Below are 12550 nucleotides of genomic sequence, written 5' to 3'. Positions count from 1 at the left end.
ATACTTCAAGAGTCTCAAATTTAAGTATCTCATAAGCTTTTAACAGTTCTGTCAGAAGGAAAACGTCCCTATGAAATTGATATTTCTAGATGGTCTCGAATGGAAATTCTGAATAGAAGCGTCTAAGTTGACTTACACTTTGAATCAGGAACTGTTTACTGGCAGGATGTAAAGAACATCTAAACATTTTTGAACAGCTAGACCTTGCTATAATGACTGAAATTAAGCTAACTCAGCTTTCAGAGCAGAAATATCTTCAGAATATCTAGATGAAAAGAAAAGCTCTTACCTAATTTGATGCTGTAAACCACTGTTTCATTTATACCTAAGTCTCCATCTGCAGCAAATATCTGCTCTGGGAGAATAGCCACAAGACCCACCTAGAAAACATACACACCTGATTAACTAAAAATAATACACAGAAACTTAAATGTGTTCATTAATTAAGTCACAATTTTGATTTAAGAAAGTCAGGTTGGATGGGGCTTTGAGCAACCTGATCAGATTAGACTGGATGATCTTTGATGACTCCTTCCAACCCAAGCTATTCTATGATTCTATGATTTAATCACTGGGATCCAGAAAAAAATAAATAAATCTGTCTGTCATACACTCTTTACCAAGTGAAATGCTGAGCAAAATACTTGATGGATATACCATGTTTGCTTTAAGAAGCACCAGACTTTGTAGCAGTAGTCACTGATGGAATTCATGTTAGCAACACTCAGTGTCTCAATTCCACTGCTCTCTGGGAAAACAATATGCGAGTCTACACTATAGCCCTAATAAAAGCAACAGTTTATTTTAAAGATAAAACCATTTTAGAAGGTCCAAAAGGATTCTTTTCAGATAATTAAAGATGAACTTCCAGCAAAAGGGTCACCAAAGGTATAACACCAAAAGCATTTGTGGTTTAAAATAGATTAACATGAAGATAACGATAAAGAAATAATACAGAAAATAATGATCTATTTTAATTTTAGTGTATTACTTTGATAATGCTGCACTGTGATTTTGTTTTGTTAATATATACAGAAGCATGAATTAATCAAATACATTCCAAATAGAAATTACAACATTCCCTATATAGAAAAAAAAATACAATATCATCTAAACCTCAGCTTACAATTCAGATTCTTATTTTGCTTACTTGATTGTAATAAAGTATGAGGGAATTACATTATCTAAAACTGAAACCAGGCAGCTAACTCCAGGACTGATGGGTAGTCAATCACCCTTCCAAGTTTACAGTACAAGCCCTGTTGTGACTTCTGTTATTTATTTATTTTTCCCTCCACAGAAGAATCTGTTTCTGTGGAAGAAAATTTGATACTTCATTTAATATGTAGGCTCTCTACTTGGTACTTGGAGGCCTGCTGTTGATGGGACTCACCAGTTGGTACAAATCAAAGCAGCCTTCCATTAACCCTCAATCTTCAGCAGCTCAAAGAGAAACTTTCCTTGAGAGAAAAACTCTGTGTTCTCTCTAAATAAATCTATTTACATTTGCAGCATTCAGTGAAAAGCTTTTACCTTGTTTTCTTTGATCGTTCCATTGTACATTGATCGTCTGAAATAGGGGTTCAATGTGTCATAATCCTGTACATTAATTATTACTGAGACATTATCACTGTTAGTTCCAAATCTTTCCTACATTCCAAGAGAAAGAAGAAAATAAGAAACATTGTGATGAAAGAGCAATTTTTCAGTGGAAACTACATCAGAATATTAATACTTGTGCTTTGTAATGCCTACATTCCTAATCTAAGAACTCTCACTTCATCAAATTCTTCCATTTAGAAATTCAATTATATTAATAATACTATCAAAAGGTAATTGTTCTTAGGTATTAATTTTGTATCGGGAATGTATTACAGAATAGTGCTTAGGATGTAGTAACAGTACATGTACTGCAGCTGTACCATTCCCTAGACAATGATTTTTTGTTGACTTATTTCTTTTTACTCCTAAAAGGCATTAAAGGCAAATGCATATTTAAATCTCAAAAAGACACAGAAAAAGGCTGTAGATGGTAAGCTACAGCAGTAACAGGATGTTAGATGTGCCAGAGTGACCAGGTGAATATACGATAGAATAGCAAAGAATAAATGTGCTTAGACACATGCTTAAAGAAATGGACCTAGAAAGAAACTCGGGCTGATATTTAAGGGGAGATTCAAGGGGGCTTAAATATTTAAGAACGTGCTACTTTGCCTGCAGTATGAGCCAAAACGAAGACAGAACTTTTGGTTTAGAAACTCCCTAAGCTGTAGATTTATAGAAACCAGGATGTTATAACAACAGAAATATCACTATATTATATATATTAGATAATTTATTGGTTCGTTTTTTGTTGTTTTTTTATTTTATTTATTTTTATTTTAGAGCATACCTTTGCTTGGACTGTTAAATTGAAATGGTTGATCTTGTTGTAATCTAAAGTTTTATTCACCATGATGTTTCCATCTCCTTCCCTTATATAAAAGTAATCAGAGTTTGGTCCCTGAAAAATGAATCAATCACACGTTTTACACGATTAATAATGAAATACATTTTCTTTTCTCTTCCCACCTTTATTATTGGAGTATCCTTTTAAAAAAAGGGGGGGGAGGGGACACAACACACCAGAAATTCTGCCTAACACCACCTCTAAAAAATGCAGACCCTCTTCAACACATTCTATTGCCTCTCCCCTCAGTGCCATTAAAATTTTTATCTGATTTATCACATCCTATGGTCAGGAACGCAAGATCAGATAAATGGCATCATAAACTATAAAAGAAGCAGAAACAGCAAGCTCGGATGCAGAGAACTCCACAGCAGATACCTGAAGTTGGTTGAGATAATCTTTTTTTTTAATGGTTTACATTTATACCTCATCAGGACTAAAGATCAACAAGAAATCTTGTTGGCACAAAATTCAGAAAGAGGGGAATCCGTTTCACTCCTGTTTCTAAGAAGTACCACAATGTTCCTTAGCTGTAGCTGGATAGTACCACAAAACATTTCTCAAACTTTAATATACAGATTCAGGGCTCACTGCATGCTATGCTGGTCTTGCAGTACAAGTTATTGTGGTCATCACACTATCCTAATTTTAAGTGGTCTTTCTGATGACAGAATTTTGCTGATCTGTAATAACATTACAGTACAAGATGCTATACTTGAATCAGGTACCAGGCTATAAATGTAGACTGGTGTTCACAGTCTCAGATAAACAAAGGATACTCACCCAAAGACTGTAAGTAATAAGGCTGAAATCAGATGAGAAATCTTTATCCCGAGCTTCCACTTTTATAACCGTGAAATTTATTGCAGATACCTAGAAATAAAGATCATCAAATGTTTGGTCACAACTCCCTTTTGCTATCCCTCCTAACTTCCATCAGGAAAACTTAGCCACCCCTCAGCACATGCAAATTACTTCCAATTTCCACTTTAGATCAGATAGCTGAATGCTCCTTCTTCACCCAGTTCCTCCAAGTAAGAGTGCATGCAGCCCAGCCTTTCTGTTCCACACTCATATGAAGGTATAGGAAAGTCACACGAGTATGCAGATAATTATTAAACATCTATGTGGTTGCATTAGAACCTTACATGTTTTGGCCTCAGAAAGTAATTTCAAAACACCACATGAAAAGTTATTAACAGGTGCTGTACCCACCTCGGATACTGAAGTGTTATACTGACTTTGCAGAAATTCTGGAGAATGGTCATTAATATCTTGTAATGGTATATCCCGTGCATTCTCTACCTCAGACTTCATAATGGAAGCAAAACACACATTAGAAGTGACAGCAATAAGGCAGCAGCATGCAACTAACATTTAATTTCATCATATATAGTGAGACCTTCAAAGAGACAATCCCTCAATTTTAAAAACTCTGTAATGAAAGAGTCAGACTACCACTTCTAACAGTGCAGTAGAAACTTTGTGAAATACTTTGAAATTAACTTTTTTTTTTTTTTAATTTACCTGAGAACAAAAACACTCATTCCAATTGGCAACTTTAAAAAACATATCTTCTATAAGATGTTCTTAACTCCCTGCATGATACCTTTAAATGAAATAGTATTTCAGAAAATAATAGTTTGGATTAAACTTAGACAAAAAATACTGTTGATTACAAAACTTTTACTTACCATTCCAGTTCTTTGGCAAACAACAGCGTAAAAGAGATGGACACTCTAAAAATTAACAAATGAGCAAATAAATAATATTATCAATTAATTCCTAATACGTTTGTCAAAGAATCTTTATGTCAACATATACATTGTAAAGTTATACAAAAACACTTCTAGTACTTGAATCTTCAGACATGCCATGCTGAGTTGACAGTGAATTGTTCATCTGATTCAGTTACATGAGCATACTTTAACTGAGGTTTACATTTCAATATGCTGTACCAAAATCAATCGTTTATAGTATACTGCAAGTTCATTACAGATTATTAATTGTAATGTTTAACTGGCTGCCATTCATCTACATGTACTACCGGCATTTGTCCATGCAGATCTCACCAGCCATATCCTGGCTATTCTCCCTAATAGAAAACTGACAGGGAAATGGACAATATTCATAACAAGCATAAAAAGTGTCATAAAGTTGTCAAGAAAATATTTTAGTCCATTTAGAAAAATATCCAAATGAGCAATGAAAGTGTTAATATTGTAATATATTTTCATCAATTAGAAACCTCAATTGTAATGCTGTTTTTTAAAACTGTGGGTTTTGTATGGTTGAATCCTGCCAAGTCCAGTGCTGGTCTGAAATAATACTTGTACAAAAAGCAGCCTCAGGTTACTCTGCAGAACTAAACAAGTTTCATGTTCAGAGGCAAATTCACTGAGGAAAAAACATGAGTATTACTTTATAGATCACTGGTAGTCCTACAGAGCAAGCATGGCCTAGGAAGAAGGGGACTGATTCATTTTGCACATCAGCCAACAGAGGCCAATCGATCTATTTTGGTGTGCAGTTAAATGTTTATATAAATATTCAAAGGATTAAGGATTGCCTTTTACCAAATTATATCTGATTTGTCCCACTTTGATCAAATAATTCGTATTACTAGGAGATAAATATTAGGAAAAATGACACCTATCTTAACCGAGTATTTACAACTTTTATTACAAAATTCTCTTAAAGAACCATCTTGACTGTCAGATCCTACTGAGATTTATGGCTACAGGAAATTGAAGGAATTTAACATAGATATTACTGAGAAGTAGACACTGAAGTCTATGTTGTTATTTCAGATAAGTAATTTTTTGGAACAACCACCAGTATCACGAAAGAATGAATACGTAAGATTTATGCCTTAGACTGCTTTTTTCACCTGTAGAGAAAACATTTGTATCTAGATTTTACATGCAGAGAAAGGATTACCTCAAGAACATCAACATCCAGTGGCTGACGAGTCTTCACTGTTGCATTAGTAGAACCAGGATTGTGCACTAGCTGCACATACGGTAAGTGTTCGGGGAACAAATATTCTCGTAAACTCAAATTTACGTTGGGTGGAATATTTGTAATCCATTCTATATCACCTATAAGAGAAAATGTAATAAATTAGATTGCTACCTAATTAGTGAGATCAATTTATTTCTGTCTAGCAAGCAGACAGAATCCAGTGTGAATCTGAATTCAGGCTTGTTGTTTAAAGGTTGATTTTGGTTTGATTTGGTAAGTATATGTCTTCTCCTTTAATCTATTCCTATACTGAAACATTGAATACCACAACAACCTTTGAATCACTTTAAATGCAATTTTTCTACAACCAAACATTTCTTGTCTTGAAAATATTAGAATTTGTTATTTGTAATTATCATGACTCAGATTAAACTCCTTATTGTTTTGGTAGCGAGTATGTTACTTGCTTTGTTAAAGAGATCTTTGTTAAAGAGATGTTTGAAAGTGTGTTTCAAATGAATTCTTGTAAACGATCCAGTGTGGTGTTACTGTATTTTATTAAAGTTATCCTCCTCATATTTATCAAGACATTTTTGTTTATGAAATAACACCTGTCTTCTCAAAGAATATGTGATCTGGATTGAAAAAAAAAAAAATCCCTTTCCTCTCCCAAATCTTTCCTGACATCTCAAATATCTTCTGTGATCTTCAGGAAACTTGCTAGTTAAGTTTTTCTCACTCCATTATTTTTGTACTTCATCATTACCAGTTTAGGCCAGCAATGTTACTGTAGCAGCCCCATCTCTAACCCCCACATGCAAACTAGCTATCCTGCTCTGCAAGGAAGGAAACAAACAGCTTGTCTTCCTCCAACAGCAGGGAGTGCCTGGAACATTCTCGGGTACCAGCCCAAAGATACTGGGCTATAACTGCATGCAAGGATAAAGTCCAGCCAGATGACAATAAGCACAGAACACAATTGGGCTGTGTCTCAGGAGCATTGCAGTGGTGCAATGTATCACGTTCTTGTGTGCAGTTTTGTTGAAATTGTTGGAAGAAATAGTTCTTTGAAAACAAAACCTCTCTTAGCTTGGTGACATACTGTCTAATCTTCCATCCAGAGTTGCATACATTTAGACAAGAAACATCAAGTAGCTGCCTCACAAATAGTATTCTGTCCAGAAAAGAGACTGACACATTCTAGCAAATTAGGAAGTGCTTAGAATAATTTAAGCTGTTTTTCCCCCTTGGTTATTCATTACGGTTGAGTCAACACATATACTTATTCATATGATATGCACAAAGGGCCAAACTTATTGCTAGCTGTTTAAAAACTAAGTGAAGGAGATTCAGGGTGCGGGGCATTTCTTTTTCTTTCTATCCCCATGCTAGAGTCAGACACAGCAGTTATGCCCTTACAAAAACATTTCTACATTGGCTGAAAAAAAAAGCACTACTCTGAATGGTGTTTTCTGTATCTTGTTGAAAGCATTTAAGACTGCATGTGGACATCCAATATGGGCCTGGTACATATTTCCTTGAGGTCCTAAGAGTTACCACATATCCTGAAGGGTGTGCTTCTGTCACAACCTAGACTTTGCCTTGTGAAATCACTGTATACCTGTCAGGCACAACAAATCTTGACTGCCTGTAACACAGAGGTAATCACAGATAACAGCACTACCCTTTACGTAACAGCAATAACCTCTCTGGTCAGGGGTGGAAGGAAGGATGGAGTTATGTCCTGTTCTGCATTTGCAACATAAATATCCCCCACAGACACAGAAAAAAAATAAAGCAAACAAATAAACCCCACCAACATACTGTCTACTCCTCTTCTCCCCTGTGCTCACACGCCGTTGCTGTACTTCCTCAAGTGTGATTTTGTCTCCAAGGCACAGGCACACCTTGCCAGACAGGGTAAGGAAGCACAGTAAACGTGGGGGTAAATTAATGTTAACCCCATCAGGTGGCACAAATTAAATAATCACTAATGGTGGAATAATAGCGCGCTACACTAACACACAAAACTAGAATAGAAAATGCAAATACATGGAGCAGACAGCATTGATCCTGGAGTTCCCTGTACTGTAAGCCTGCTTGTTCTTCTGCATCCCATCTACTCTCCCTACTGTCCCTAACAAACCAAAAACTAGCCTACAGAAAGGCTCCAGTCTGAAGCAGAACAGGCTCCAGGAGTGGAGCAGAGCTGTGGTTCTTCCTGAAGTCAGAGGGAAGAGATCAGCTTTTGTGGGCTGACTGGGCAATGTGAACTGTAAACATCTGTATGTTATTCTATACTTACTTCCTTCATCCTTGCCTGCTATGGCTATGCAGACAGTGAGATCCTTAGAACAGAGAATTTTTTAATTTTTTTAAATTTTTATATATATTTATTTACTTTACTAAGCATATTAGAGACTGAATTTCATCTGAACTTTCCCATTGTTGCAGGCACCAATTCACCACTGGCAGGGAGCAGTATGCCACCTAGGCTGCTGCTGCATCCAGCCATGAAGACTATTGTAAAAAATAAATAAACAAATAAATAAATAATAATAATAATAATACAGTTTTACTATAAATTACAGGTCATGTGAAGCATTAAAGTACTATGTGCATTAGAGACCAAATCAGAGAATTCTAGGATCTAATAATGATTTTACCTGTATATTTATCAAGCAAGGTTGGCAGCTTGAGTGGAGCGGGTGTTGTGTCACAATCTATAGTCGTGTGTCCTAAAAAGAAAATGAAAAGTTACTTACAAATGACACAGAGGGATCATTTCCAGAAATTGCATGAGGTAAAAAAAAAAAAAAAAAAAAAAAAAAAAAAAAGTCTCATGCTATATAGAACATGTACACACTGATTTAAATTGATCTGAAAGATTTATCATGGTGGTACGTTGACATAATTTTCAGAGTTTAAAACAACACAATGACATTATTTGGAGCAGATGAATATTGGTGGCTTGGCCCCAATCTATCCTTGCCCCTGCCAATTTTTTCAGTTAAGAGCTTAAGTTAAAGAGAAATAGCTATCAAAAAAGGTTGAGAAAATGACGAGTTAGAGAATTGTCCTTCCTTTGCACCTTGACCAGAGTGAAACTTTAGCTTTATTGCTTAATGATAATGAATCACTGTATATTACTGTCCTACTGAACATTTGCGGAAATCATAACCAAAACTCCTTCTGGACCATGTCCTTGCAAATGTTTTCTACTCCCAAGAAAGCTTTAAAGACAAACAAATTCACCATTGAACTGTTAGCAAGAAAAAAAGGATAAAGGTACTGATTTGCCTGAAATTTATACTCCTTAATTTTTTATAGCAGATGGCCCTTTTTAAAGTATGGTTTTATCCCGAGAAGTAGTTTTCTTAAGTGATTTACACCATACCTCAGTGAACCCTCTCTACATATCCTCTAAATGATAAAAAGGGATGGTCTTCTTTTCTAGATCTACAAATATACACTGAGAAGTCACACCAGATTTTCTCCTCCTTCCCTGGGCAGAATTACTCAGCAAAGCTGCCATAGCACAAGCTATGTTCTGATGAATACTTGTGCATCCATCTTTCATGGCCTAATGTGGGCTTGCATCAATATTAAGCATGTCCCCGCTCTTCTCCTTGTCACTCTTACTGTGTATTCAAATCAATAACTAGTAAAAGAAATGGGGGACTATTTCTGCCCATTAGGCTGATGCCCTCAGATTTGCACCACCCTACAGAATCTCTTTTATAAGGGAACAATGGACAGATTTTTACACAAGTAACTGAACAAACTCCTAAAGAATACTTCTACAATGAGTAGCTGCTGTTCACAGGAGTAATTCGCTGCCTCCGTATCTACATATTGAAAAGCCTACTTTGGAAAGCAAGGCTGTGTACCACTGAAAAAGATCAGAAAGCTGGAAGCTTGGAATTGGTTTAAATGTTACAATGTAGCTTAATAAAGGAAATCCAATAATAAAATAAAAGCTTGTATTGCTCTTTTTTTTTTCTCCTAGAAGAAAAAGTTTTGCTCAGCCATTCCTGGCAATTCCCTGGAACCAAGCAGAAACAGAGTCCTGTGTTGGAAGGAACCCGCAAGGACTATTATCAAGTCCAACTCCTGGCTTTACACAGGACCACCCAAAAATCAGACCCTATGTCTGAGAGCACTGTCCAAATGCTTCTTGAACACTGGCAGGCTCGATGCTGTGATCAGTTCCCTGGGGAGCCTGTCCCAGGGCCCAGCCACCCTCTTGGTGAAGAACATTTCCTAATACCCAACCTGAATTTCCCTGAGAAGGGAAGGACTCTTCAGTATTTTCACTGTTGTGAAGTTTCTAGAGAAAGTCTGAAGGACTAAAATTCTGTTTAGGCACTCAGACCCTCTTTCCACACTCAGATTTAGCTACGGATGGCACAGTTCTCACTTTCTGGAAAAGAGCTTTTAATGGAGTCATTACCAGTACTAAGAATACCAGGCACGGAAGTGGTAACTACTCCAATCTAATTTAACAGAACAGCATCAGAAAGGAATACAAGTGAACCCAACTTCAGAACTACACCTCGCCATACTCAGCTTCAGTCTAGGTATCGTATACAATGTCAGCTGCAGGTAGAAAATAATGAAACCTTAAAGTTCAACAAGAACTTGTAAAAGCCCACCATACATACAATAACAATGGTTTTCAACTTGTGGTCACAGAGCCTCGTAAAGTCCAGTTCCATAGGCACCAAGAAGATTGTTCAATCAGATATCATTGCTTTATCCATCAACAGACCAAAGTATTTTAAAACTCTGGGACAGTAATTAATATTAATCTAATTTAACTTAAAATTTAATTAATTAACAAATCTAATTTTGTCCTGTTTCAATAAAAACAAGTCTAGAATCATAAACATTTATAAAAATAACATTACTTACTTTGTGCATCAAGACAGGTGAACGTAACCCAACTGATCAAAACAAAACTCACAGATCTTGAAAGCGCCATAAGCACTGCAGAAAAAATACACTATTGAAGGCCAAAATAGATGGTTGTTTTCTCATATACAATATTTGTAAAGAATCATTTCATTTGCTATATCAGAAGTTCACAACTATCTTGACAAATGCTTCAATGACAAGGGAAAAGACAGCAGTAAGCCTCTGAGAAAAACCCACAGACTATATAACACCCTTATCATCTTCAGCGTCTGTGATCAAAGTCCCTTTTGGGCAATAAAAATAAGCCAACAAGGAAATAGCACTTTTTGTGCTACAGCACAAACAACAGAAGCCATTTTTAATTTTAGTATTTAATATAGAGTTAAAAATGAATGAATTTGCAATTTAGTACTCACAAGATGTCCTGACCAGTAGGAGATAAACATACGTATTCCCTGGAAAAGATAATTAAATGGAGTGTGCCAAATAGCAAAGGATCCAATATTGCCCCTTTTGATCTCTTAATAATGGTAGATTATTTTCTCACAAGCCTGTTCCACAAGGAATAAATATAAAGTTGCTGTTAGGAGAACAGTAGTTCCTGTGTGATGTGATGAGAACAGACACCTCTGAAATGTACCTAGTGTTTTACAGATAGCTTGCATGTTCAGAATAGGTTCAGCCGGCAGTCTGACTTCATTTAAGTCCGCATTTGACTTCAATTAAGTTTTCTCTGAGAAAAACAAAACACACACACAAAAAAAAAAAAAGAAAAAGAGAGACACTAAAAGCTTGCAGGAGTCTTCCAAAGTCTACAAATGATTTGGCCAGTCATGAAGTCTGTTTCAAAACTGGAGGTACATACACCTTTAATTTAAAGGGACAATTAATTACGCAGTAAGAAAACTGCTGCCAAAGCAAGGTGTTTGCGTTTGTGCCAGCACTTGTTTTGTCACCATGGATACAAAAGTAATTAGCTTCAGTGAAATGCCAAACAATAAAATTGCACATAACTAAAAATAAAATCATCATTATGCTTTCTTAGCCTTAAGTAATCGCAATGGAAGTGTGGGAGCAGTTAAAGCAGAAGGGCATGAAAGTATTACAAGTTTAATCACGGGCACCATCTCTTTTGAACACCACATTCAGCCATGTTTATGTATTCTGTGATGTTACTACCAGAGCAAATCTAAAGCAGCCATTTTTCTTCCCCTGCATGATTGCTCCCTGTATCCATGTTGGCCAGGTCCTCACCAGGTTATTCAGCAAACTACAGAATGCAGATCCATGCACAAAATACCTCCTTGGAAGAGTAGTGAAGTAAGTAAAAAAGGAGGCTCGAGATATTTTTCAGTGACAGAAATTTCCTGATTGCGTTCACTGAACAGCATCATATAGATATGTGCTATCATAGCCAGGTCAGGGGCTACATTAAGCTCAAGCTTGTACCAAAAGGTTGTTCTAGCAACCATGACGCTTGACCACTGGACATATTTCAGTGCTGCAATCTTATTCCACTAATGAAGATCTACTTTTAGACATTCCAAATCACAGTAAAAGTGAAACAGCATCAATATTTTCAGGGACCTCTAGTAGCAAGGTCAATGAAAAATCATGTACGAACTTGAAGCATTAAACTCCACTCCTCATTATCTGTGGAAAGGCAGCCTAGAAGCTGAAGGATGTAGGCACAAGGATGTACACACAAACCCAATGCAAAAAACAATTTAAGTTCAAGGTCACATACAGGTAGGCATAGAATTAAAACTACTGCTCAGATGTAGCTCGGTGCTGTTTCCAATCTTTACAAGCTGCAATAGATGCTTAGCTGAGATGGTCTTAGTCAAAGGCTGCCATGCAAGACGCTTCCTTCAGCTCAGTAATTGTTTTCTGCCATCAACACCCCAAGCTCAAAGAGAGGCATCATAACAGTGCCCTCACCATCTATGTCTCATAATGGTCAATCCCTGAAAAAAGTGGAGATGAAGATCATTTGTCCTCTAGAGGTGATAGTATCTAAAACACAACGAGAATGTATCAGCCCAGCCACCAGCTATGTCTCTGAGGAATGTTAAGTGCTGAACACACGGGACACAACAACGGGAAGCAGTGGGATGCACACTTGTACCACACCAGACTACAAATGACAGGCACCTATCGAGGGCTGTGCAGGCGTGTGCAGTCCTCCCCAAACCCAGGGCCAACTTTCAACACCAGGCA

The 12550-nt window shown here is 36.6% G+C and overlaps 1 protein-coding gene across 2 annotated transcripts in view; it reads right to left on the bottom strand.

Moving 5' to 3' along the window:
• Nucleotides 1-10555, bottom strand: part of LOC137853222 (protocadherin Fat 4-like) — a 43795-nt gene extending 33240 nt beyond the window's left edge. For both annotated transcript variants that reach the window (XM_068675354.1, XM_068675355.1), the window contains exons 1-9: nucleotides 10328-10555; nucleotides 8080-8151; nucleotides 5390-5550; nucleotides 4144-4188; nucleotides 3665-3760; nucleotides 3233-3322; nucleotides 2393-2503; nucleotides 1534-1650; nucleotides 290-380 (exon numbers count right to left, since the gene is read on the bottom strand). In XM_068675354.1, the coding sequence (XP_068531455.1) occupies nucleotides 290-380; nucleotides 1534-1650; nucleotides 2393-2503; nucleotides 3233-3322; nucleotides 3665-3760; nucleotides 4144-4188; nucleotides 5390-5550; nucleotides 8080-8151; nucleotides 10328-10397 (853 nt within the window). In that variant the 5' untranslated portion in view covers nucleotides 10398-10555. The remainder of the gene's footprint in view (nucleotides 1-289; nucleotides 381-1533; nucleotides 1651-2392; nucleotides 2504-3232; nucleotides 3323-3664; nucleotides 3761-4143; nucleotides 4189-5389; nucleotides 5551-8079; nucleotides 8152-10327) is intronic.
• Nucleotides 10556-12550: the final 1995 nt, after the last annotated feature.

This window comes from Anas acuta, chromosome 3, assembly GCF_963932015.1.
Source record: "Anas acuta chromosome 3, bAnaAcu1.1, whole genome shotgun sequence".
Taxonomy (NCBI): domain Eukaryota; kingdom Metazoa; phylum Chordata; class Aves; order Anseriformes; family Anatidae; genus Anas; species Anas acuta.
Note: the sequence above shows the minus strand (reverse complement) of the source record. Positions and strands in the feature narration are given on the sequence as shown.